General features: G+C 43.0%; 1 protein-coding gene across 2 annotated transcripts in view; it reads right to left on the bottom strand.

The window, feature by feature from the left end:
• Window positions 1-464: 464 nt before the first annotated feature.
• Window positions 465-27,022, bottom strand: part of LOC120944227 (angio associated migratory cell protein) — a 36,099-nt gene continuing 9,541 nt past the window's right edge. For both annotated transcript variants that reach the window (XM_040358193.1, XM_040358194.1), the window contains exons 4-12: window positions 23,747-23,866; window positions 20,885-21,024; window positions 19,133-19,277; window positions 17,492-17,575; window positions 16,328-16,443; window positions 12,793-12,896; window positions 10,457-10,547; window positions 4,401-4,555; window positions 465-1,384 (exon numbers count right to left, since the gene is read on the bottom strand). In XM_040358193.1, coding sequence (XP_040214127.1) covers window positions 1,309-1,384; window positions 4,401-4,555; window positions 10,457-10,547; window positions 12,793-12,896; window positions 16,328-16,443; window positions 17,492-17,575; window positions 19,133-19,277; window positions 20,885-21,024; window positions 23,747-23,866 — 1,031 coding nt within the window. In that variant the 3' untranslated portion in view covers window positions 465-1,308. The remainder of the gene's footprint in view (window positions 1,385-4,400; window positions 4,556-10,456; window positions 10,548-12,792; window positions 12,897-16,327; window positions 16,444-17,491; window positions 17,576-19,132; window positions 19,278-20,884; window positions 21,025-23,746; window positions 23,867-27,022) is intronic.

The raw sequence follows: 27,022 nt of genomic DNA, 5'->3' as shown, positions 1-27,022 counted from the left end.
CAGTCGAGAAAGGTTAAAACCGTGGTGCCCCATTCATTTCAATGGGCAGGAGCGGTGGAGGAGTGGTACACACACTGCTCCGAAGGTGTTGCTAGCAGGACTTTTTTTTACCATCCTGCCAGCGCACCGCTCCAGTGTGAAAGCCCTCGGGGGCTCACACACTGGAGAGACAGCAGCAGCCGTTCCAGGGCGCTTTGCAGGCTCTATTTTTAGCGCCTGCAAAGTGCAAAAGGGGTCTAAACTCTGGAGCAACTGCTCTTTGAAAAACTGAAGAGTCCGTTTGCCTTTAGTAAAAATCAATCCGAAAATATCGCATACTGAAGACATTTTCTGAGGCTGCAGCACTGAAAAAAAAATAAAAGATGAACGTTCGGAGAAACTGGCCGCCGCAATGGTGAGTATACAGCATGCCATCCTCTGTAGCTAGCAAGTAAAGCTTCTAAAGCTGTAGAGACCAGACAGGGTTTCTACGGACGTCCGGGCACACCTAGACATTTTATTTGAACGACAGAGGCACTGGGAATCGGGTTCCAGATTATAAATCCAAACAGAAAGCAATAATTATATTTATCGATCACAGTGGAGATTGGCCATTTGCATTTCTCAGAGCATAAATGTATCACTAAAAGCTGATCTAGTTAATCAAATGACAGGTACACTTTAACAAAACACCTCTGATCAGGGTACCTTTAAAACATGGTCATTAAATCGCCAATGTGCCCCCATAAAAAAAAGAAAAAGAAAAAAGGTTATGAGCATTACATGAAATAGTGACTAGTAACACTCCCGGTTACGTATGTAAAAAAAAAAAAAAATGCCCATTCCAGTATAGAGATTGAGATCTTTGCATTATATAACCCAATGCTCTGCGTTGGCTCCTGTAAAAACCAACAGTTGGTTGTTCCTACAGAACAGGAAGTCAGCCGTTTGTTTGAAGTACAGCCCCCCCCACTACACCACCATGGCGGCTTTAAGTATCCTCCGTTCTTGAAAAATCGCCCTGAAAATACGTGGAAGGATTTCTCCATGAATTGTTGGTAACGCCTCTTTATACAACAGGCCAGTCTATGGAAAAAATGATGTCATTTGGGTCTTGCGGCTTTTAAAAAAAGGGACCCTCTTTTTCTCCTCCCCAAGTTAGTGTGAACATGTACATGCGCATCCACATACGCCAGTCTGTAGAGATTAAATTGCATCCACACATATAAGTAAAGAAGACAGCTAACAGCTCCAAGCCTTTCAGAGAGAGAGAGAGAAGAGAGGGCCAACGATTGCCCTGTACAGCGGACGGGGGCCCCCCCCGGGGGGTTAACGGTCCGGTCTCTGCACACAGAACACTTTTGCTTTGTGATCTCCAGATGCGGTCACCACAATGGAAGCATCCCTGAAAAACAAGGAACACAACTTTGTTAAGTAGATCTGAACATAAAAAAGGTGAATAAATGTCTGTTACAGGGAACATTTAGAAATGTAAAATTGCGCTTAAAGCGGTAGTAAACCCGCTGACACTTTCTTTTTTTTTACTACACCTGTAAGGCAAAAGGCATAAGGAGCTAGTATGCACCGCATACAAGCTCACTATGAAATACTTACCTTAGAACGAGGCGTCGGCATCTCACCCGGTCCACGCAGAGGGAACTGACATTTAACCTCCGCGCGTCTTCCGGGTATCGCGGCTCCAGCGATGTGAGTGGCTGGAGCTGCGATGTCACTCCTGCACGGGAAACTTCATTCTGGCAAGGTCAGGCATCTGCCGGGCTTTCAGCTGAGAATCCCCGGTGCGCATGCGCCGCTGAAGTCAGCAACTCATTGCAAGGGGAAGATCTCCTAAACCAGTGATGTCGAACCTCGGCACCCCAGATGTTTTGGAACTACATTTCCCATGATGCTCATGCACTCTGCAGTGTAGTGTAGCATCATGGGAAATGTAGTTCAAAAACATCTGGGGTGCCAAGGTTCGCCATCACTGTCCTAAACCGTACAGGTTTAGGAGAAATTATTTTTACCTACAGGTGAGACTTATTATAGTGTGTACATTGTTCACCTTGTCATGTTGGTATTGACCTATATACACACACACCTTATTAGCAGCGCAGCATTTATCCCTTTACATTCTATACTATATGTTCATCTGACATATTTTTGCTGCAGCAGCCACATCTACAAATTTATTTTGACATCACGTTAATATTAATTCCATTTATAAGACCTGCGCTGTATTCCCCACATACATTGCAGACTTATTATAGGCTTACCTGTAGGTACAAGTTAAAAAAATGACTACACCCACTTTAAAGGGGCCGTAAACCCTCATGTTTTTTTTACCTTAAAGGGGTTGTAAAGGCAATTAATTTTTTTCCCCTAAATATCTTCCTTTACCTTAGTGCAGTCCTCCTTCACTTACCTCATCCTTCCATTTTGCTTTTAAATGTCCTTATTTCTTCTGAGAAATCCTCACTTCCTGTTCTTCTGCCTGTAACTCCACACAGTAATGCAAGGCTTTCTCCCTGGTGTGGAGTGTCGTGCCCGCCCCCCCCCCCCCCCCTGGACTACAGGAGTCAGGACGCCCACTAACACACAGCTCCTTTCTCTATCTGCAACGTAGAGAGCGTCCTGACTCTCCTGTAGTCCAAGGGAGGGGGCGAGCACGACTCTCCACACCAGGGAGAAAGCCTTGCATTACTGTGTGGAGTTACAGACAGAAGAACAGGAAGTGAGGATTTCTCAGAAGAAATAAGGACATTTAAAAGCAAAATGGAAGGATGAGGTAAGTGAAGGAGGACTGCACTAAGGTAAAGGAAGCTAATTTAGGGAAAAAATTATTGTACCTTTACAACCCCTTTAACATAAAAAAAGATGAATAAATGTCTGTTACAGGGAGTATTTAGAAATGTAAAGTTGCGCTTAAAGAGGAAGTAAACCCGGGTGGGTTTTACTTCCTCTTCGTTTCCTTGCAAAGGTAAAGCATGCATGCGATGCATAGTAGCCCATTAGGGAGTGTTATGTGTCACTTACCTGAAACCGAAGTCGGGTACCGTGGCTCCGGGCACTGTGATTGGCCTGAGCCGCAATGACGTCACTCCCGCGCATGCGTGCGGGAGCCACCAGTCACAGTACGATTACCTTTAGAAAACGGCACGATCGCCGCCTGTCTCTTTTGCAAATATCTTCCAAACCGTGGAGGTTTCGGTGATATTTCAAGCATCACAGACAAGCCTTAATCTAGGCTTACCTGTAGGTAAAAGTGTTTACAACCACTTTAAAAAGGGGCTGTAAACTCTTGTGTTTTTTCCTCAATGCATTAAAAGGTGAAAAACCTGTGCCGCAGCTGCACCCCTTTTACTTACCTGAACTCGGTCTTTCCAGCGACAAGGACGAGCACACCAGCTCCAGCCGTTGTCTCGCGTTCCGATTGGCTCCTGCTGCCATCAATCAAATCCAATGACATTTACAATGCTGGCGCCTCAGAGAGGAGTTTGTGCACCCACATCACTGGACCGTGAGACAGGTAAGTGTCCGATTATTAAAAGTAAAAGTCAGCTGCTAACTTTTAAGTGGGTGGAACTCCGCTTTAGGACAGCACAGCAGTAATCTCCTTTCGGGTACGCCTTCTCTGGCTGAATCCCCAAATAGAGGCATTTAATTGAGGGGACTAAAAAAAAAAAAACGATTTAAAATCTGAATCGAGTTGCAAGGGCAAAAACGATTCAGATTTTGACCAAAACCGATTTTTTTCCATAGGACTTGCGCTCCGCGGACTAGGTCGAAGCCGCGGCCTCGCCTAAAAAATCCTGCACGTAGCTCGCCGCGATCCTGGGAAAAGGCCGCGGACAAGGCCGAAGCCGCGGCGAGCCAGATTTTTTAGGCGAGGCAGCGGCTTCGGCCTAGTCCGCGGCCTTTTCCCAGGATCACGGCGGACTAGGCCGAAGCCGCGGCCTAAAAACTCCTGCCGGCGCGGTGTCCCATTAAAAAAAAAAAAAAAAAAACAAAACCTCGATTCGAATCAAGTTTTTTTTTTTAGATCGCATATTTAATAAATATTTAAGGGGGCCCAAGTCTCAACCTGCTGGCTAGAGAGGAGACTACATAAATTGTGTAGCATTTTATAGTTACAGGTTTAAAGAAAAAAAATGTATGTATGTATGTATGTATGTATGTATGTATGTATGTATGTATGTATGTATATATATATATATATATATATATATATATATATATATACATACATACATACATACATACATACACACACACACACACACACACACACACACACACACACACACACACATACTCAAGGGGTGCTTGGCAGAGGTCAGATCTGCCCATCAAACATTCTTTTGCCACAGAAAGAGGTCTTTAGAAAAAAAAAAATCACAAATTGTGGAACAAGTACTCACTTATTAAGAGCGAAGTCAAGAATTTCCTCCGTGTGTCCGCAGTATTCGCTGATCATTTTCCCTGAGCGGGAATCCCAGAGTCTGACGGCCCCATCCAGGCTGCACGTGTACACCACCGGAGAGCTCTCTTCCCAGAGGAGGTGTACAATCCCCGACTAGAGACAAGAGAGAAGTCACCAATTATAGTCATCCTTCATGTAGGTAGGCGCGCGCGCGCACACACACACACACACACATGCATGCGCGCGCACACACACTATATGACAAAGCTAGACACCTGATCATCACACCTATATGAGCTAGTTGGACATCCTATTCCAAAACCATGGTCATTAAAGTGGATGTAAAGCCCATTCATGAAATATGACCTGGGCACATAGATCTGAAGTGTTTACTTATCTCTCTCCAAAGCTCTAAGTCCTGTGTCTTTCTGACGCTCCGTTCCTCTGTTATGAGCATGGATAACTTCTAAAAAAGTCTCCGACACAGGAGATAAAAGCAACTGGAAATTTGTGTCAGGGAGGGAACTAATGCCGCGTACACACGACCGTTTTTCGGGATGTAAAAAAAAAAAAAAAAAAAGAAAGACATTTTTAACCCTTTCATGCCTTAGCCTATTTATGACATTTAGTGTATACAAGTTAAAATACGTATTTTTGGCTAGAAAATTACTTAGAACCCCCAAACACATACATATACATATATACATATACATATACATATACATATACATATACATATATATATATATATATATATATATATATATATAGCAGAGAATCTAGAGAATAAAATGGCGATTGTTGTAATATTTTATGTCACACAGTATTTGTGCGGTGGTGTTTTAAACGCAACTTTTTGGGAAAAATTAAATTTCATAAATTTAAAAAAAAATTAAAAAGTAAAGTTAGCCCATTTTTTTTGCATAATGTGAAAGATGATGTCACAAGGAATGTAAACATCCCATGTGACAGCAATAGGTGGCAACAGGTACTCTTTATGGAGGGATCGGGGGTCTAAAAGACCCCCGATCCCTCCTTTGCACTTCAAAGCATTCAGATCGCCGAAAACGGCGATTCTGAATACAGTGTACTTTAAGTCCGGCGCCATTGGCAACCGAGAAACCCGGAAGTGACGTCATGACGTCGCTTCCGTGTTTTCAATGCGGAGACTGAATCGAAGCCGTTTACAGGCTCAGTTTCAGTCTGCGCCTAGACGATGGAGGCGCCGGATCAAGGATCGGGTCTCCCGGTGGGACAGGAGGCCCGGTCAGAGCGGCGAGAGCGGGATGTCCCCTCCCGCATAACAACCGAGTGGGAGTCAGGAGCGAGCGGGGGGGCGCGCGTGCGCCCTATTGGCTGCTGGGAGAGATGACGTAGATCTATGTGCTCTCGCCCAGCCCAGCCGACCTGCCACCGTAAACCTGCAGCGGCTGTTTGGCAAGCAGTTAAACCAACATAATGAACCTTTAGCAGCGTTGATAATAAAACCTGGAAGCGGATTGGTTTCTATGCAGAACTGCACCAGAATTTACACTCTCCAGTTTTAGTAAATCATCCCCGTAGGGTGAATCTGCCAGGCAGAGACACAGATGACAATAGAAAACCTGACAGGGACTCTCACCAGTCTATTCCAAGACTAAAATTAAACTAATTTCCATGACAAATGAAGGATACACATCAATGCAATGTCTTTATCGGACTTTTATCTGCACCGATTTGACTTTTAAATACACTTTGGAACAATACCATCATCTAGGAGTACATTTGGTTAGCTGGGGGGGGGGGGATCAGTGTTTTATAGGTTTGTACATTATAAAAAACACACATCATTAAAACAACAAAGAAGACATTTAACAACGTACCACACACACAGAAACAAAAAGCTTCAAAACAAATTCATAGAAGAGAGGACTATGTAAATCTGGATTTATGACCGTCAGGCTGGGATTAAATCATAAAACACAAAGACTTGCAAACCTGGACGTCACCATTGTCCTCTTGAAAGTAAAAAAAAAAAAAAAAAAAACACACGCGCAAACACGCGGTAGGTCTGGAAAATGTAACAAAGGGGATTAAACATGGGTTTATCTATAGTCCAGAGCATGTGAATGAGGAAGATGGAGCACAAAACATGGAGGAGGAAGCAGGGCCTGTGCCTGCAGAATAAATATGAATACACCGGACACAAGACGAAGGTTCCCGAATGGTTTATAAATGTTGTAGAAATTGTAAATCTAATGCCGCGTACACACGACCATTTTTGGGGTTGCAAAAAATTACGTTTTTTTTTTAATGTCATTAAAAACGATCGTGTGTGGGCTCCAGAGCATTTTTCACGATCTAAAAATGGCCATTAAAAATTTCGAACCGGCTCTATTTTTTCACAACGTTTTTAACGTTGTAAAAAATGGTCGTGTGTGGGCTTTAACGACGTGAAAAACCCGCGCATGCTCAGAAGCAAGTGATGAGACGGGAGCGCTCGTTCTGGTAAAACTAGCGTTTGTAATGGAGTAAGCACATTCATCACGCTGTAACAGACAGAAAAGCGCGAATCGTCTTTTACTAACACGGAATCAGCTAAAGCAGCCCCAAGGGTGGCGTCATCCGCATGGAACTTCCCCTTTATAGTGCCGTCATATGTGTTGTACGTCACCGCGCTTTGCCAGATCATTTTTTTTCACGATCGTGTGTAGGCAAGGCCGTTTTAATGATCGGGTTGAAAAAAAAAACTTTGTTTTTTCTAGACCCTTAAAAACGTCATTTTTTAGAACCCGAAAAATGGTCGTGTGTACGCGGCATAAGATCTGATAACAAAGCCGGTTCCTTTTTCCAATTTAAATGAGATCTAATCCTCTGCCATCAAGATACTGCAATATAACGGGCGACGGTTGTAAACGTTCAGTTTTATACAGAAGCTCTTTTTAACCATTAGTCCAGCTCGGTTACATCCAAGGCTTCATTCACATGGCCGTACTAATCTGCTTCAATACTGCCACTTTCACCCCCTTCCTGCCCAGGCCAATTTTCAACACTGGCACTTTTTGAATGACAATTGCGCAGTCATGCAACACTCAAATTTGTAAATCCTTTTTTTCACACAAATAGATCTTTTGATGGTATTTTAAGTGGAGCTCCACCCAAAAGTGGAAGCTCTGCTTATTTGACTCCTTTTGGGGGGGGTGTTTGACAGGCTCCCACTTCCAGGTGATATTGCCGCAGCAAAGCCATCTGGAAGTTTTCCCTCCTGCCCCTGGGTCATTAAAATAGTATGCTTTGCGCAGACGCAGTAGGGAACCGGCAGCAAGGCCACATGGCTTCACTGCCAGTTTCCCTTAACCAAAATGGCGGTGGCAGCACCAGGGAGCCGATTGAAAAATCGGCTCGGGTGAAGACACTGCTCGATTCGTTTACAGTTAAGTGTCCCAATATTAACCACTTCAGCCCTGTAGCATTTTGCTGGTCAATGACCGGGCCACTTTTTGCGATTCAGCACTGCGTCGCTTTAACTGACAATTGCGCGGTCGTGCGACGTGGCTCCCAAACAAAATTTATGTCCTTTTTTTCCCCTCACAAATAGAGCTTTCTTTTGGTGGTATTTGATCACCTCTGCGGTTTTTATTTTTTGCGCTATAAACAAAAATAGAACGACAATTTTGAAAAAAATGAATATTTTTTTCTATAATAAATATCCCCTAAAAATACATAAAAAAACATTTCTTTTCCTCAGTTTAAGCCGATACATATTTTTCATAAAAAAAAAAAAAACGCAATAAAGCGTTTGATTGGTTTGTGCAAAAGTTACAGCATCTACAAAACGGGATCGTTTTATGGCATTTTTGTTAATATTTTTAATCGGTACTGCGACCTTATGGCGGACACATCGGACACTTTTGACACATTTTTTGGACCATTGGCATTTTTATAGCTATCAGTGCTATAAAAATGCATTGATTACTGTAAAAATGTCACTGGCAGGGAAGTGGTTAACACTAGGGGGCGATCAAGGGGTTAATTATGTTCTAACTGAAGGGGGGGTGGGACTGACTAGAAGAAATGACAGATTGCTGTTCATACATTGTATGAACATATGATCAGTCATTTCTCCCCCTGAAAGAAGCGGGAGCTGTGCGTTTACACACACACACACACACACACACACACAACTCCCTGTTCTCGCTCGATCGCGGGTGCCCGGTGGTGTCATCGCGCCTGCCGGGCACTCGCTTCAGCACCAGGAGCAAGCAGGGGGCGCGCGCGCCCCCCTAGTGGCCGCGGAGCAACATCACGTTATATTACGTGATTTTGCACAGCCGAGTCAACGTGCCGCAGAAAAACTGTGGTGGACGGTCGGCAAGCGATTAAAAGTCAGCAGCTCCAGTATTTGTAGCTGCTGATTTTTTCCCTGACGAAGCCTGAAGCTCCACTTTATTCACCACTGGATTTGATTTTTTTCCTAAAATTAAAATGAGAAAATTTTAAGAGAAAAAACAAAAAACATTTTTTTTCGGTTTTAAAATTTGGCAAAAAAAACATTCTTCAAACATTTAGGGCAAAATATATTCTGCTTCATTCTTTTGGTGAAAATAACCCAAATCAGTGTATATTTAGTCTGTAGGAAAGTTATAGAGTCCACAAAGGATGAAATAAATATCTGAAAATGGATCAATCCTGATATACTGACGCGGCCCATCTCATTTCTTGAGGGCCAAAAATGTCAGGACAGTACAAATACCCCCCCAAATGACCCCTTTTTTTGAAAGTAGACAGTCCAATGTATTTAGTAAGAGGCATGGCAAGTTTTTCTAGGATCCCCAGCTCTTAACCGGTTGCCGACCGCCGCATGTATATGTACGTCCACAGAATGGCACATGTACATCCCCGCCTTTCCGCGGGTCGGGGGTCCTATCGGGACCCCCCCCCCCCCGTAACATGCGGCGGTTGGAAACCCGCGGGGAGTGATCCGGGACGAGGACGCGGCTATTCGTTTCTAGACGCCCCGTTGCGATCGCTCCCCGGAGCTGAAGAACGGGGAGAGCCGTATGTAAACACGGCTTCCCTGTGCTTCACTGTGGCGGCTGCATCGATCCTGCCATCCCTTTTATAGGGAGACACAGTTGATGACGTCAGACCTACAGCCACACCCCCCTACAGTTGTAAACACACACTAGGTGAACCCTAACTCCTACAGCGCCCCCTTGTGGTTAACTCCCAAACTGCAACTGTCATTTTCACAGTAAACAATGCATTTTTAATGCATTTTTTTGCTGTGAAAAGGACAATGGTCCCAAAAATGTGTCAAAATTGTCCGAAGTGTCCGCCATAATGTCGCAGTCACGAAAAAAAAAAAATCGCTGATCGCCACCATTAGTAGTAAAAAAAAATAATTAATAAAAATGCAATAAAAATATCCCCTATTTTGTAAACGCTATAAATTTTGCGCAAACCAATCGATAAATGCTTATTGCGATTTTTTTTACCAAAAATATGTAGAAGAAGAATACATATCGGCCTAAACTGAGAAAAAAATAAAAATTATATATGTTTTTGGGGGATATTTATTATAGCAAAAAGTAAAAAATATTGCATTTTTTTCAAAATTGTCGCTCTTTTTTTGTTTATAGCGCAAAAAATAAAAACCGCAGAGGTGATCAAATACCACCAAAAGAAAGCTCTATTTGTGGGGAAAAAAAGGACGCCAATTTTGTTTGGGAGCCACGTCGCACGACCACGCAATTGTCTGTTAAAGCGACGCAGTGCCGAATCGCAAAACCTGGCTTGGGCATTTAGCTGCCTAAAGGTCCGGGGCTTAACCGGTTAATAACATGATTACTTAAAACTGGAAATTGCAAAATGTGATGCAGCTGAGCATGGCAGCCAATCATCTTCTAACTTCAGCTTGCTCGATTAGGCTTTGAAAAAAAAAAAAAAAATAATCTGGAAGCCGATTGGTTTCTATGCAGGGCTGCACCATATTTTGCACTCTCCAGATCTAGTAAATCCACCCCTTAGGTCTGTCCTTATACAAGTCAAAGAACAAGATGACCGCTCACATACCTCATGCTGACACCGGTGTCTCAAGGTCTGTGTTGAAATATCATAAATGGCCAAAGTTCCATCCAGGTAACCGACTGCTGCCAGGGGCAGCCTGGGAAAAAAAAATATATACATTAACCACTTCCAGCATTCCTCTCCTACATGTAAAAAACTTTTTTTTTTCTAAAAAACGACTTAGAATCCCCAACATATTTTTATTTTTTGGCAGAAACCTTATGCCGCGTACACACGATCATTTTTCGGCATGAAAATTTTTTTTTTTTTTTTTCCAACTTCATAATTAAAACGACGTTGCCCACACACCATCGTTTTTAAAAAATGCTCTAGCAAAGCGCGATGACGTACAACACGTACGACGGCACTATAAAGGGAAAGTTCCATTCGGATGGCGCCACCCTTGGGGCTGCTTTTGCCGATTCCGTGTTAGTAAAAGACGATTCGCGCTTTTCAGTCTGTTACAGCGTGATGAATGTGCTTACTCCATTACGAACGGTAGTTTTACCAGAACGAGCGCTCCCGTCTCATAACTTGCTTCTGAGCATGCGCAGGTTTTTAACGTCGTTTTAGCCCACACACGACCATTTTTTACAACCCGAAAAACATGCAGCATGTTCGAATTATTATTTTTTTTTGTCGTTTTTCAGAACCCGAAATATGATGTGAAGCCCACACACGATCATTTTAAATGACATTTTTTTTAAAACGTTGTTTTTTTTCCATGCAGAAAAATGATCGTGTGTACGCGGCATTAGAGAATAAAAATGGTGGGCAGTGCACATTTTTAGGTCACACAATATTTGCCCAGCGGTTTTTCAAACTCAAATAAAAAAAAAATCACTTTAATGGATTTAAGGCTGCATTCACACCTGAGCGTTTTGTCGCCTGAAGAGCGACGCCCCAAAACGCTAGAGGGGAAAAAATGCATTATTCTCTATGGAGATGGTTGACATCTCCACTACAAAAGGCCTGACGCCGAACGCCTGAAGCCCAAACAAGTTCTGGACCCTTTTTTGTCGCTCGAATTGAGCGTATTTGGGCGTTTTACATTGGTGACCCTAGACCTGTACAAAATCACGGTAAAAAACGCCGCATTTTGTCGTGGTAAAAAACGCCACGTTTTGTCGCCGCAAATCGCGGTAAAAAATGCTGCAAAACGCTACGCTCAGGTGTGAATGCAGCCTTAATGCACAAAAACACAATATATTACCATATTTTTGAAGTGGAGTTCCAGCCAGAAATGTATTTTTTTTTTTTTATACTCACCTGAAATACCTGTTGCTATGCGGAAGTCTTTAAATCTGCCTCTTCCATAACAGCGGTCGGTCTTCTTCTGCATCCTCTTCTGGGGAATGGGGCATGCTGCTTTCTGGGAACTGTGTGTAATCCCAGAGAGCAGCCGCCCATTCACAAGTGTGAGTGGTGAACAAGCTGGGTTTACAGTAAATGGGCAGAATAATATGACCCTACCGTCGCCCAACCCAAAGCTCCCGATTACTCCCTGCAATTGGGAGTTTTTGGCTCACGTGAAAACCAATCACGGTCACGTGATCTTAAGCCCCACCCCGCCTCCTGGCATCCTAAACCTCTTGAAGGGCCGGGAGGCGCTGGCGCTAAAAGGGTAAAGTGGATGTAAAGTCAGAACGTTTTTTATCTTAATGCATTAAGGTAAAAAAACTTCTGTGTGCATCAGCCCCCCTAATACTTACCCGAGCCCATCTAGATCCAGCGATGTTGCAGGATGCCAGGAGGCGGGGTGGGGCTTAAGATCACGTGACCGTAATTGGCTGTCACGTGAGCCAAAAACTCCCAATTGCAGGGAGTAATTGGAAGCTTTCTGTTGGGCGAGGGTAGGGTCATATTATTATGCCCATTTACTGTAAACCCAGCTTGTTCACCACTCACCCCCACCCCTTAAAAAAGGTATGTGCACCTGGGGTGGTGGGGGCTTTGGAGGATGGTTATAAATAGGCAGTGGGTCAAAGTGCTGGAGTTTTACTTGGGGCCTCATTCAGATGCACACCGGCATGCATGAGAGGTGTTTGCCCACAAAGCAGCGTGCACACAGCCTATGCAGGTGAATGCAGATGCAACAGCTGCACAGACACACCTGCATGAAACAAAAAAATATGACAGGCATACAGGAGTGGGTGTGTGTGACCCCCGAACTGCATTCAGGGCTGAAAGCTTAAATCTCTAAAAGCCATGGTGAGCCCATGTGTATCCAAGCCCATGTGGCCAATGCCTGCTGAAATTCTACCAGCCAGTAACATTTCATTGGCACATACAAATCTAGTCCAACAAAAATATGGTGACTACCAGCGTCCAAAGATGCTTACACATTGCAGAAGCCCAGAGACTCCACAGAATTAGACTCGGACTCCCCATCTTCTCGTCTTGAGGCTTTGGATACGTTGCTTTCTGTCTTGAATAAACCGACCACCTGCACAGCAAGAAGAATAACGTGTGAAATATATCTGCTGAAGCTCATCGATCGCAGACTGCTACTTCTCCAGCTAAAGACACCGGGGGGGGCGGGTCTAAGGACGGCTCTAAACTAGGGCTGCAACTAACGATTATTTTCATAATCAATTAGTTGGCCAATTATTGTTTTGATTAAATCGGATAATAGCCTTAAAAAAAAAAAAAAAAAAAATTGCATTTTTAATTTTTTTTGGGCCAATTTGTTGTTGGGCAGAATAAAAAACACAAATTGCCGGAAAAACACATTACATGCTTTTCTGCAGCTTCTCCATTGAAGTATATTGAACCAAAAAAAAAAAAAAATGGCACCGTTTTGCATTAAAAAGTCCTTTCCAAATATGCAGCCGCTGAAAAAAAAAAAACATGCATGTGAACGTGTCCCACAGGAAAACATGTAAATGAACTGTAGTGTTTTTCTGCAAAAAGCACCAAAAAACAGGTGTGACCCAGGCCTGAGATGTTAAGTAACATAATGGGGGTTAAAAAAACAAAGATAAGTACAAAAAGAGCAAATAATCGCTACTGTAAGGGGTTAATTTTTTTACTGTGGGACAGTAAAAGTAATATTTACAGTAGCGATTTGCTTTTTTTGTACTATAAAGGGCTAATTTTAGTTTTTTTAACCCCATTATGTTACTGGCCGATTAATCGATTATGAAAATTGTAATCAATTAATTTCATAATTGATTCGTTGTCGATTAATTGATTAGTTGTTTCGGCCCTACTCTAAACCCAGGAAATGTTCTACAGATTGGGATTTGGTTTACATGCCAGTACTGCTGCCACCAACAGTTACGGTGGCAGCGGCAAAATGATTAAATGACATCTCTTAGAACTCTATGCCATGCCTTCATTATTGTGCGACACATAGGGGGTTGTGTTACAAAGTTCCATAGTAGGCAAGGCTGAAAAGAACACTAGTCCATCCAGTTTAACCTGTGAAGATGCATGCATCATTGTCTAATTATTTCCCAATTACCGTATTTATTGGGGTATAGCGCTCACCCCTGAAGTTGCCCCGAATTCCTGTGGAAAAAAGATTTTTTGTACTTACAGTTTTGGTGTCTTGCGCGGCGTCCATCGGCGGCCTCGTCGGGTCCGGCGTCCGTCTGCGGCTTCGGGTGTCCTCTTCGTCGGGTCCGGCGTCCTTCTGCGGCGTCCTCGCCGCTCGTTTGCCGTGCCGAGTTTGAATACTGCGCCGACATATACAGAGCGCAGTACACTCGTGCATAGTCGGGCAGGCCCGGCTACTCTCACGCTGACGTCCAGAATGTCAGCGCGAGGGAAGCCGAGACTGCCCGACAATACACGAGTGTACTGCGCTCTGTATACGTCGGTGCAGTATTCAAACTCGGCGCGGGAAAGCGGGTATCGGCGTATATCGCGCAACCACGATTTTGCCCTGATTTTCAGGGCAAAAAAGTGCGCGGTATACGCCGATAAATACGGTAATAAGATGTACATACAAGAATCTTTTAAGAATATCCATACTGCCCGCATCCACCACCAATTGTGGAAGAGAGTTCCACATTCTTATTGCCCCGACAATGAAGAACCCCCTGCGCAGTCCAAGGTTAAACCGCTTCTCCTCCAGTCTCAACGTGTGGCCCTGTGTCCTCATACACTCCCTGGGGCTGAATCGTTTTTTTTGTTCCCCTATGCTGGGATGCCCATTGAAGTATTTGTAGATCGTTATCATGTCCCCCCTTAAGCGTCGCTTCTCCAGCGAGAATACATTTAGTGTTTGCAGCCGGTCCTCGTAATTGAGGTCCTCCAGTCCTCTTATTAATTTTGCTGCCCCTCTTTGGGCTTCTCTCCAGAACATCCCTTCTGAGGACCGGTGACCAGAACTGGGCAGAATACTCCAGATGTGGCCGAACCAGAGCTTAATAAAGTGTCAGAATTATAGTTTTTATCCATGCTAATATTCTGCCTGCTTTGGCAGCTGCAGCTTGAGTGTTTTACTGCATTCACACCTGAGCGTTTTGTCGCCTGAAGCGCGACGCTCAAAAAACGCTAGAGGGGAAAAAATACATTATTTCCTATGGAGATGGTTCACATCTCCACTCCAAAACGCCTGAAGCTCAAACAAGTTCCGGACCCTTTTTTGTCACGCGTATCGGGCGGTTTGGTCGTTTTTGAGCGTTTCTATTTCCCTTAGAAAGTAATTGAAACGCTTGATTCAAGCGACTAGCGCGACAACGAGCGTTTGCTACGGGCGTTTCATCGCTTTAATTAATAGAACATTTCACCCAGGCAGAAGATTAAAAAAATCTACCAACAAGTAATGAAAAGATGATAATTTTTCCTATTGGCTAAAATAAAAAACGGCGAAGTACAAAAACGTCGAATGACGCTGTATGCAAACGCGCAAATAAGCATGAATACGCGCGACAAAACGCCGGAAAAAACGACCGACGCTCAGGTGTGAATGCAGCCTTAAACTGAAGAGTGCAAAATCTGGTGCAGCTGTGCATATTAGCCAATCAGCTTTTAACTTTAGCTTGTTCAATTAAAGGGGTTGTAAAGGTTCCTCTTTTATTTTCTAAATTGGTTCCTTTAAGCTAGTGCATTGTTGGTTCACTTACCTTTTCCTTCCAAATGTTTTTTTTCTTTGTTTGAATTTCTCACTTCCTGTTTCTCCTCAGTAAGCTTTCCACCATCATCCGAGTGGTGGAAATTCATTAAGAACAGCTTACTGAACACCTTACTGAGGAGGAACAGGAAGTGAGAAATTCAGACAAAGAAAAAAAACATTTAGAAGGGAAATGGAACAACCCCTTTAAGCTTTGGACAAAAAAATAAAAATAAATAATACATATACACACACACACACATATAAGCTTTGACAAAAAAAATTATGTGTTTGTGTGTAAAATATATATATTTTACACACAAACACATAATTATTTTTTTTGTCAAAGCTTATATATGTGTGTGTATATGTATATTAGTTTTAAAAAAAAAATTGTCCAAAGCTTAAAGGGGTTGTTCCATTTCCCTTCTAAATGTTTTTTTTTTTCTTTGTCTGAATTTCTCATTTCCTGTTCCTCCTCGGTAAAGATGTTCAGTAAGCCGTTCTAAATGACTTTCCACCATCATCATCTTGGATGATGGTGGAAAGCTTACCGAGGAGAAACAGGAAGTGAGAAATTCAAACAAAGAAAAAAAACATTTAGAAGGGAAATGGAAGGAAAAGGTAAGTGAACCAACAATGCACTAGCTTAAAGGAACCTATTTAGAAAATAAAAGACGAACCTTTACAACCCCTTTAATTGAACAAGCTAAAGTTAGAAGCCGATTGGCCAATATGCACAGCTGCACCAGATTTTGCACTCTCCAGTTTTAGTAAATCAACCCCATAGAGTCGGGGCAGAAAAGGGACCTCACCTTTCCAGTGGCCGTGTTCACCATCTTTGTATCGCAATCCACAGAGCCCGTGAGCACGAGACTTCCATCGGCATTTGAAGACACGCATGTCAGAGGACGGGTATGACCATCTGTGCCTAAAGCGGGGATAAGAAGATGACACTCAAAAAGCTGTAGGCATCGCTGAACAAGTGGATAAAGAGGGATTGGAACACCTGTCAGTTTTTATTGCTGTGTGCCCACGTTTAGGAGATTTACCCATTTACCCCGTTTATCATCATTATTGAAAGTGGGAGGAAAAAAAAAAAAAAGAAGATTGTGTTGTCCCCAGAAAAGCAATAGACGGGAAATCTTCCAATGGGGACACTTGTTCTGGTGACCTGGGGGTCCCCAAATTTGCTGGGGAAGAAGAAGAAAAGAAGGAAAGAAGAAGGAAAGAAGAAGGAAGGAAGGAAGGAAGGAAGGAAGGAAGGAGGAAGGAGAAAGAAGAAATAAGAAGCAGCTTGACTTATAGTTCTATTTTAAAGTGGATTGTACATTTTTGTTTATTTTCCAATAAAAAAAAAAACACAACATGTTATACTTGCCTCCTCTGTGCAGTAGATTTGCACAGAGCAGCTCGGATCCTCCTCTTCTCAGGTCCCTCTTTTGTGATCCTGGCCCCTCCCTCCTGTTTAGTGCCCCCATAGCAAGCCAGAGTCACAGCTTTCTGTATCAAAACAGACACGGAGCCCGGCCCTGGAACCACCCACTCTCTCCCTTGATTGTTTTCCATAGCATCAAAAAGAACTACATAAACATAAAGCATCCCAAAGTATTATATTTAAAAATAAAGAGAAACAAAACAGAAACAAACCACTTCCCTTCTTGACATACACTAAAATATAAAAAAATTGGGAGAAGAAGGAGGAGGAATAAGAGGAATAAGAGGAAGAAGAGGAAGAAGAGGAAGAAGAGGAAGAAGAAGTAAGTAAGGCTTCTAAGAGCCACACTACCACCAAACACCAATTGAATTAAATTACCATCGAAAGAGGGAAAAAAAAAATTAAACATTTTGTGGGATTTACAACAGAAATAACATGAAAAATAAAAAATAAAACACACATGGGTAACTTTTCATGCTCAACATCATATACATTTCTAATTTCTCCCCAAAGTTCTACTTTAAACTTCCAACATATTTACCTTTGAGGACATGTATTGCATTCCCTTGTTTTAAATCCCATATCCTCACGCTTCCATCTTCATAACCCACCACGGCTTGCTTACCTGTGATGTAAAAATACAGAAGCAAAGTTACTGTGGAACAAAGAAAAACAAAAACGCCACAAGACAACACTGACATCTAGGGTACGAGTGTTAAAACTGGTTCCCCCAGCCCGCAAAAAAATTATTATTATTTTGATTAGGAGTGAAAAAAAAAAAAAAGGGAAGGAATACAATCGTGTCCAAAGAGCTCACTCTATAAAAAGCTAGAAGGTGATTTATACTGCAGGTCAAGCTGACATTTAAAGTGGTTGTAAAGAACCTTTATAATTGGAATAGAAGATTCCCTGGTTGATTCGCATCTTTGCAAATAATATTTTTTGGTCCCAAGTACCTCCTAAAAGGTCGCCTGCAGCCCTTGGCTTTTTGTGGCGTTTGTAGAATCCTTGAATCTCCATTAAATGCAGTTTATAGATTTGTCCTAGATCCTGGGAAGGTTTGTGCCCTAAGTGGACAGGATCCCCTGAGGAAGCCCAGATTGAGGGCGAAACATGTTGGGAACTAAATCAAAACTTGCTGTATCAATAAGGACTGTATTATAGGCACTCGCTATGAAATTGGTTTTAAATATTTAACTAATGTAAAATAAAAGGTTTTTCTTTTAATACCGGTATTTATTTTTGGGATTTCCCAGTATACGCACCTTAAAAATCCAAACACTTACTCCAATATTTTTTAAATTAAGGGATGTGGTGCCAACTTCAGTGGTTAAGAAACTATCCTCTGTTATTTGAGAATGATCGTTTAAAACTTATTTCTCTGTACTTTTCTGACCTCCTCCTCCCTATGGATGGAGAAGATAGCTAGACAATAGACCTCCGATATCCCTTCGTGTTATATTCGAAGGGGGCCGTGGAATGTATGTATGTATGTATGTATGTATGTATGTATGTATGTTCCAGCATCACGTCCAAACGGCTAAAGATATTAACATGAAACTTGGCACACATGTTACTTATATGTCAGCAACAAACATAGGATAGGTGGTTTAACCCTTACCCACCCCCATTTGCCATGGTCGGGGTTTTCCTTTAAAGTCCCATTCAACTCTATGGGAAATACATCTTACTTCATAACTTCCAAACGGCTGTACATATTTCGATAACACTTGGTCACATGTTACTTATATGTCCACTTAAACTATAGGATAGTTAATTTATCCCTTAACTATCCCCATTTGTGAGGGTCGGGGTTTTTGTTTAAAGTCCCATGAAAATCAATGGGAAATGTATGTTCCCACATAACTTCTGTACGCCTGGAGATATTTCAATAATACCTGGTACACATATTACTTATATGCCAAATAAAAATATATGACAGTTAAATTAACCCTTACCTACACCCTCAGCTAATATATATATACACACACACACACATACATATATACACACACACACACACACAATAAAATATGTTTGGGGGGTTCCGAGTAATTTTCTAGCAAACAATTAATGATTTTTACATGTGGGAGGGCCCGGTATGGAAGTGGTTAAACCAGAGATTAGTGTCACTTCAACCATCACTGGTTATAAAAGCAAAACTTTAAAATAAGAGGTTTACCATCGGGAAGGAATTGCCCGCAGGTAGCGGGACAGCCGGGTCCTTGGAAGGTTTTACACTCGCCACTAGGTACCTTCCACATCCAGGTGTTGCCATCTGCAGTGCCCGCTAGAAGTACATGGGCGCAGGGGTGCCACTGCAACCACTGGAATTGAAGACAGAAAGTAGAAATGTCAGACCAAGAAAGCTGCCATAATGGGGGAGACGTAGACTAAAAAACACAGGCAGAGCGCGCTGCAGATCCTTTGTAACATGATGTTTTATAACATTGCGGTCTCCCATATGTCATAACTTTTAAAAGCAGTATTAAACCTCAGTTGATGGAAAATAAAAAAATAATATAAAAATCTCCCTTCCTGTGTCATGACCTAAAGTCTGTCCACGAAGTAAGGCAGAAGTAAAGGATCTGTGTTTTTTAACCACTATGAAGCGTGTGTAGAATAAATGGAAAGCGGTTTTATTTTTGCAAAAAAAAAAAAAAAAAAGTACATTAATGCTATATTGGTACATAGGAAGAGCTGGAATAGCTGGAATTTATATTTTTTTTTTTTTAAAAGTGAACTTTGCCTTTAAGGCTACTGTGTCCTGACCACCCTGTAATCAAAGCCTTCAGGCTTTGTAATACAATATATCCTTAATTCCATTAAAGTGTTACTAAACCCATGAGCCTGCACTCACTATATCTGGTCTCCAACAGTACACAAAACATAGAAATACAATTATTTTAGTAAATATAAACTGCTAAAAAAAAATTCTCATCAGCAGTATATAGTCGTTTATATAGTCGTTTTGTGACTTCTATCAGTGTCTGGTTAAAGCCTGTAGAAGGAGGTTTCAATCTACCCTGACTGTCCTATGAGGCTGCAAGACCCCTGACCCACTGTCTGGACAGAACCGATTGCATGTGATCAGCCCAGTGCCACCCTCCCAAAAAAAACTAGATGAAAACGTAGGAGCAAACAAGTAAAAGTAGGTAGGTACAGTAACCTCCATCTGAACCATGTCCTGATGGTGCCACGGGCGCCTGTATCTGCCTGAGCTATAGTCTGCATTAAAGAATCCAAAATACAGTATTAGCTCCCCCACCTGTAGTGTCCGGACAGCCTGTGCTTGAAGGAAATGCTATTAAAAAGGCACCAGTCAGCCCTTTCCCTGCGCCAACAATGAGGCTTGGAACCAGAACCTCCGGGGCCTGGAAAACGACTCCCCCCCCCCTAATGGAATTAATGCCCCTGCATCATCTGTTCAAACGAGAACACAGACCGGCCACAAACCCAATGCAGCTACTACGCGAGCCCCTGCCAAAAAGTGCCCTACAGTGCAGATAGTGCTCGTACCCAGACTGGGAACTTATGCTGCCCAGGCCAGTCCCCATCAAGGGGGTATGCCACTTCTAGACATGGCCTTCCCTAGGCACAGAAGGAGAAAGGGAACCAAGCTACATCCTTCACGTACTGAGGAGTGATCATGGAGGGCAATCTTGCAGGAAAATCTACTAGCTGCTCCCACTGATACTATCCAGCATAGAGCTCACATAGAGCTTGGATTCTGGGTTCCAACAGAGTACCAGGGTGGTGGAAGAGTGAGGTTAAATTAAAGCATCACTGAGTGGAGTGAAGATTTGTTCTTACCGCCCTGAATATGACAGCATGTAAAATAAAAATGTAAACCCAGCCACATTCTTCTGCACTTTTTTTACAAGCGAATCAGAGTAGGTAAAATGGCAAAAAGAGAACTCCTTGATCTCCTCACCTCTAGGTCGCCGACTTCAAATGACCAGATCTCCTGACCACCCTCCACTTTCCACACCTTGAGGAGCCCGCTCATGTCTCCGGTTGCAACCATGGCGGCGTCATGGCTGAAAGCTGCACAGGTGACGGAGTCCTTGTGACCTAGGAGGAGAGAGAGAGGTCAACCAATAAAAAAGTGGCTTACTGAAAGAGTGCAGCATTAGGTTGTTAAACTGATGCAGAAATTATCCAGGATTAAAACAAAAAGGAAATCTATAGGGTTTTGGACTTTTAAATACATAAAAAAAAAAAAAAAAGCACATATCTGCAGGAAACAAGTTAGCATTTTGCTTAATTTGTGAGTCTGCAAAGCACTGCAGATGCCGTCAATGGAAAGCAGGTGCATTGCAAGGTTCCTGCATGCTCTTCCTCCAGCTTCTTGTCCATTGGATGAAAAAAGGTCCTGGACTGCCGCACTCCTTAAAACGATATCTTTATTCAGCAAGTGAAATCCAAAAAACAAAGCTACGAGTAAGCATCACACGATGTGAAACATGTCAGCCATCCTTTTTCTTTTGTTCACTTCTTTTTGACTGCAACATTGTTGGTTGTTTTTTGGATTTCACTTGCTGAATAAAGATATCGTTTTAAGGAGTGCGGCAGTCCAGGACCTCTTTTCATCCAATGCACCTGTGCATAGCCAGCACCCTTTTGGCTTGGTGGGACGGAAGCAAAGCCAGGGGATCAGCAGTTTCCTGAGCGGTATTATTTCCCAGCTTCTTGTCCATACTGGAGGCACATGCTTTCAGTTGGAGAGCTAGAGGAAGTACAGAGGAACAAGAGGGACTAGAGGAAGTACAGGGGGGCTAAAGGACTAGAGGAAGTACAGAGGGACTAGAGGAAGTACAGAGGGACTAGAGGAAGTACAGAGGGACTAGAGGAAGCACAGAGGGACTAGAGGAAGCACAGAGGGACTAGAGGAAGCACAGAGGGACTAGAGGAAGCACAGAGGGACTAGAGGAAGCACAGAGGGACTAGAGGAAGCACAGAGGGACTAGAGGAAGCACAGAGGGACTAGAGGAAGCACAGAGGGACTAGAGGAAGCACAGAGGGACTAGAGGAAGCACAGAGGGACTTTGAGTGCGGTAATTACCGAACTCATGTTTCATTAAAGCGGAGCTCCAGGCTCCAATCAGAAAAAATTAAAAGTCAGCAGCTACAAATACTGTAGCTGCTGACTTCTATTATTAGGACACTTACCTGTCCACGAATCCAGCAGTGTCTTCACCCGAGCAGCCGCCATGTAGGCTAAGGGAAACCAGCAGGAAAGCCTTGCGGTTTCACAGCTGGTGTCCTAGTGTAAGAAAAAGAAATAGCCGCTCCAGGTAAGAAGCCTTGATGATAATCCACCGAACGGAAACCACAGGTGCTGGCAATGCATATAGCAAGACAGGAAAAAGAAAATGTGTTTCTGGACAGCCGCACTCTGAACAAACATTGCCTTTATTAAAATAGGATAACACTACAAGCCACAGCAAACTGCACATGAGACGTGTTTCACACTATTCATATGGGTAGATTCAGGTATGGGCGCCTAAAGATAGGTTGGCGTAGCCTAGCGTGTTTACACTACGCCGTCTTAAGTAAGAGAGGAAAGTACATGATTCAGAAAGCACTTACCTCCTTACTTAGGGCGGCGTAGTGTAAACACGGCGGGCGTAAGGGCGCCTAATTCAAATGGGTTGGGGGGGGGGGCGTGTTTAATGCCAATGAGGCTTGACCTCACGTTTGACGTTTTTTCTTACTGCGCCAGGCACCTACATTTCCCAGGGCGCATTGCGGCTAAGTACGCCGTACGGGCCTATTGATTTAGACGCAGACGTAAACGACGTAACTCCCGATTCACGGACGACGTAAAAAATTCGAACCTTGCGGCGGGAACGGCGGCCATACTTTAACATTGTTATTCCACCTCATAGGTGGAATAACTTTAGGCCGCCTAAGGCCTTACGGAAACGACGTTAATCGACTGCGGCGGGCTCGCGTACGTTCGGGAATCGTCGTAAAAGCTCATTTACATAATCTACGCCGGCCACAATGGAAGCGCCACCTAGCGGCCATCCAAAAAATTGCAAGCTAAGATAGAACGGCGCAAGTCGTCCTATCTTAGCTTTGTTTAAGCGTATCTCTGTTTGAGCATACGCTTAAACAAACGCCGGTGTAGATCAGAGTTAGGCCGGCTTATCTACTGATAAGCCGGCCTAACTCTTTGTGAATCTACCTAATAGTGTTTAATGATTAAACACTATGAATAGTGTGAAACATGTCAACTGTCCAGTTTGCTGTGGCCTGTAGTGTTATCCTATTTTAATAAAGGCAACGTTTGTTCAGAAACACATTTTCTTATTCCTGGTGTCCTAGTGTGCTTGGGCAAACTGCGCTGCCCTTTGTGAATGGCCCGGCCGAACTTCCTGCTGGTCAAAGCCAGGTACCCACTCCCTCTTGAAAGGTGCTAAAATGCAGCAGCACAAACAAACAGAGCTTCCCCTTTTGGGTGGAGCTCCAATTTAAAGAACAAGTCCATCTGCTGTGGTAGAAGATGGGACTTGTAGTTTATTTATTCACAGACCTCTGTGAATGAAAGATGCAGCTGTGTGGACAGTACTCCACAAACTTCAAAAGTGACATTATCTGTAGGGGGGGAGAAGAATCAAAATCCTGTGCTGAAAAGAGATGTGAATTATGCAGAGGAGGGACACAAACCCTAAAGGCAGTACTGGAGTTTCCCATTAGAAAGCCCACTATGCCTTTAAACCATGCTCTGTAGCACCTAGTAAAAATAAAAAAAACTTTATATTAGCCGGAACTCCACCAATTTATTTACCAGTGCATTCCAAAATGGTCTCTCCGTCGCTTATTCTCCAGACATAGGCTTTGTCGTCTTCTCCCCCCGTTACTGCAAGGGTGCTGTCCTTTGGATCCAGGCCGATGCAGAATACGGAGCCTGAGGAGACATAAAAGCACTTTAATAGAGCAGCACGAGAAGATACAATTTCTAGAACCCCTACAGGGCTGTCAGACTCCCAATGGATGAACACTGAAGTAGATCTCGGTAGCAACCAGCGCTGCTTCCCTGAACTTTCAGCCCCCACAAAGAAACGTTAACAACGGACAGTACAGTCTGTAGTCAGTCTGTTAGCTTGTGGAAGGACAGGGGGAGGTGGGGAGTGCCTTGCCATCCTAGGCTATAGGGCTGTGTGTTTCTATTGGTGCTTACAGTGTAGGGAGACACACATCTAGCTCTTGCATGCAATGGTGGCTCCCTGGGATTGCTGTCCATGTAATCATTCACCTAGCTTGTCCTCGTTTGCCTGTCTTTTTTAGCAATTACTTCTAAGTCTCCTAGTATCTAGCCCATGCCTCACCATTTCCGCTGTGTTGCATCATAAATGTGGGAGTGTTAAGGCAGGGTTGACAAGTTTGCTTGGAATCTAGGAGCCAGAAAACGCGCCCCGTCCCGACGAGCTTGCGCGCAGAAGCGAACACATAAGTGAGTAGCGCCCGCATATGTAAACGGTGTTCAAACCACACATGTGAGATTTCGCCGCGATTGGTAGCGCGAGAGCAATAATTCTAGCCCTAGACCTCCTCTGTAACTCAAAACATGCAACCTGTAGATTTTTTTAAACGTCGCCTATGGAGATTTTTAAGGGTAAAAGTTTGTCGGCATTCCACGAGCGGACGCAATTTTGAAGCGTGACATGTTGGGTATCAATTTACTCGGCGTAACATTATCTTTCATAATATTAAAAAAAAATGGGGATAACTTTACTGTTGTCTTATTTTTTATTTAAAAAAAGTGTAATTTTTTCCCCCAAAAAAGTGCGCTTGCAAGACCGCTGCGCAAATACGGCGTGACAGAAAGTATTGCAACGATCGCCATTTTATTCTCTAGGGTGTTAGGATAAAAAATATATATAATGTTTGGGGGTTCAAATTAGAGGGAAGAAGATGGCAGTGAAAATAGTGAAAAATTACATTAGAATTGCTGTTTAACTTGTAATGCTTAACTTGTAATACCAGCGTCCACCACCAGATGGCGCCAGCTCACACCTGGTGGTAATAACTTGTAATACCAACGGCTCACCACCAGATGGTGCCCCCCCTTCCAAGCCAAGTCGGCAGGACCCTATTTCTAGTCGCCATGACGACCTGGCGCCCAGGATTTGTCGAGCCGTGTGTTCAGGTGATGCGAGACTGCACGTGATCTCTTTGTTAATTGCTGTGCCCATTTGTGTATGTATGCATCATACTACATAGCTCTCGCCTGCAAAAAACTGAAGCAAGAGACCCAGGGACTGTTGGCTATGTACTTTCTTTACAGGAAGTGTCAGTTCTTAGACTGCAGGCAAAAGACAAGCATTAACCTGTGCAGTGTCATGACATGTCTCATGTTTGAACACAAACCGATGGCACCAAGGAAAATTAGGGCACTATCACAGTTAGTGCTGGGACCAAAAAAAACAAAAAAAAACAAAAAAAGAATACCTGGAAGTGTTAAACTAACAAACCACTTTGCATGCAAAACTTAAACAAAATACAAAATCAATCAAAAAGTCTGCTTTAATTGTAACTTGAAAAAAGATAGGGCATGCCATGCCATATGCAAACAACGAATTTTAAAAAGATCTGCTCTACATTTTTTGTATTATCCTTGGGGAGCTGCACCAGTGGACTGGAGCAACAGACAGGAGTGGTAATAGGAAAAAGAAGGTACATACAATGCAACAGAGGAGTATTCTGGTTTGCAAGCTACCAACTGCTGTAAGAAGTGACATTGCCCTATAAAATGTATATTTGTAGGGAATACCTGTGGTTGCCATTAATATATCTATATGGGATTACACACACACACACACACACACACACACACACACACACACACACACACACACACACACACACACACACACACAAATCATCTGTACCCAGCTTTAACATGCTGCTAAAGCCAAAATGTTGCACATTATAATTAAAAGTAGAATTTCAGACTAAGCCCAACTAGAGAAAATAAATCCTGATTGCCGCACTTCAAAACAGACCTGAGAGACATACACGTGGAAGCAGCCACAGCCAAGCTCTGTTCAGGCCACGCCCCCAACTCGTTTCGCCCTGCCCCAGGGGCTTAGTCATGACCTCCTTGACTAAGGCTTGCCATACATCATACAATTTTCTTGTACATTTTTCCTTTTACATTTACTAAAACCATATAATATGGAGGTCACACCTAAACACTTTCAATCAGTGAGTAACCAGGCAGGCCCTTGCGCTACACAGCTGAAGGTAAATTTAACCACTTCAGCCACGGACCATTTGTCTGGTTAAAAACCAGAGCACTTTTTGCGATTCTGCACTGCGGCACTTTAACTGACAATTGCGCGGTCGTGCGACGTGGCTGCCAAACAGAATTGACGTCCTTTTTTTCCCACAAATAGAGATTTCTTTTGGTGGTATTTGATCACCTCTGCGGTTATTTTTTGCTATTTTTTTATAAACAAAAATAGAGCAACAATTTTGAAAAAAAATTCAATATTTTTTACTTTTTGCTATAATAAATATCCCCCAAAAATATATATTAAAAAAAAAAAAAAATCCTCAGTTTGAGCCGATACGTATTCTTCTACATATTTTTTGGGAAAAAAAAAAGAAGAATAGCAATAAGCGTCCATTGATTGGTTTGCGCAAAAATTATAGCGTCTACAAAATAGGGGCTAGTTTTATGGCATTTTTATTAATATTTATTTTTTTTACTAGTAATGGCGGCGGGTGGCGATCAGCGATTTGTATCATGACTGCGACATTATGGCGGACACAGTTTTGGGACCATTGTGATTTTTACAGCAATCAGTGCTATAAAAATGCACTGTTACTGTGAAAATTACACTGGCAGTAGGCAGAGCAGGGAGATGCTTGTTTACATCAGCATCTCCCCATTCTTCCTCACCGTGAGATGATTGCGGGTATCCACGCAACGATCGAGTCCGCAGGCCCCGCGGTCGGGCTCACGGCGTCTACAATGCCGCTTCCTTAAAGCGGGGGTTCACCCTGTTAAAAAAAAAAAAAAAAAAGTTTTTTTTATTAGACCATTAAATTCGGCATC

The sequence above is a fragment of the Rana temporaria genome, chromosome 6 (genome assembly GCF_905171775.1).
Source record: "Rana temporaria chromosome 6, aRanTem1.1, whole genome shotgun sequence".
Classification (NCBI taxonomy): Eukaryota; Metazoa; Chordata; class Amphibia; order Anura; family Ranidae; genus Rana; species Rana temporaria.
Note: the sequence above shows the minus strand (reverse complement) of the source record. Positions and strands in the feature narration are given on the sequence as shown.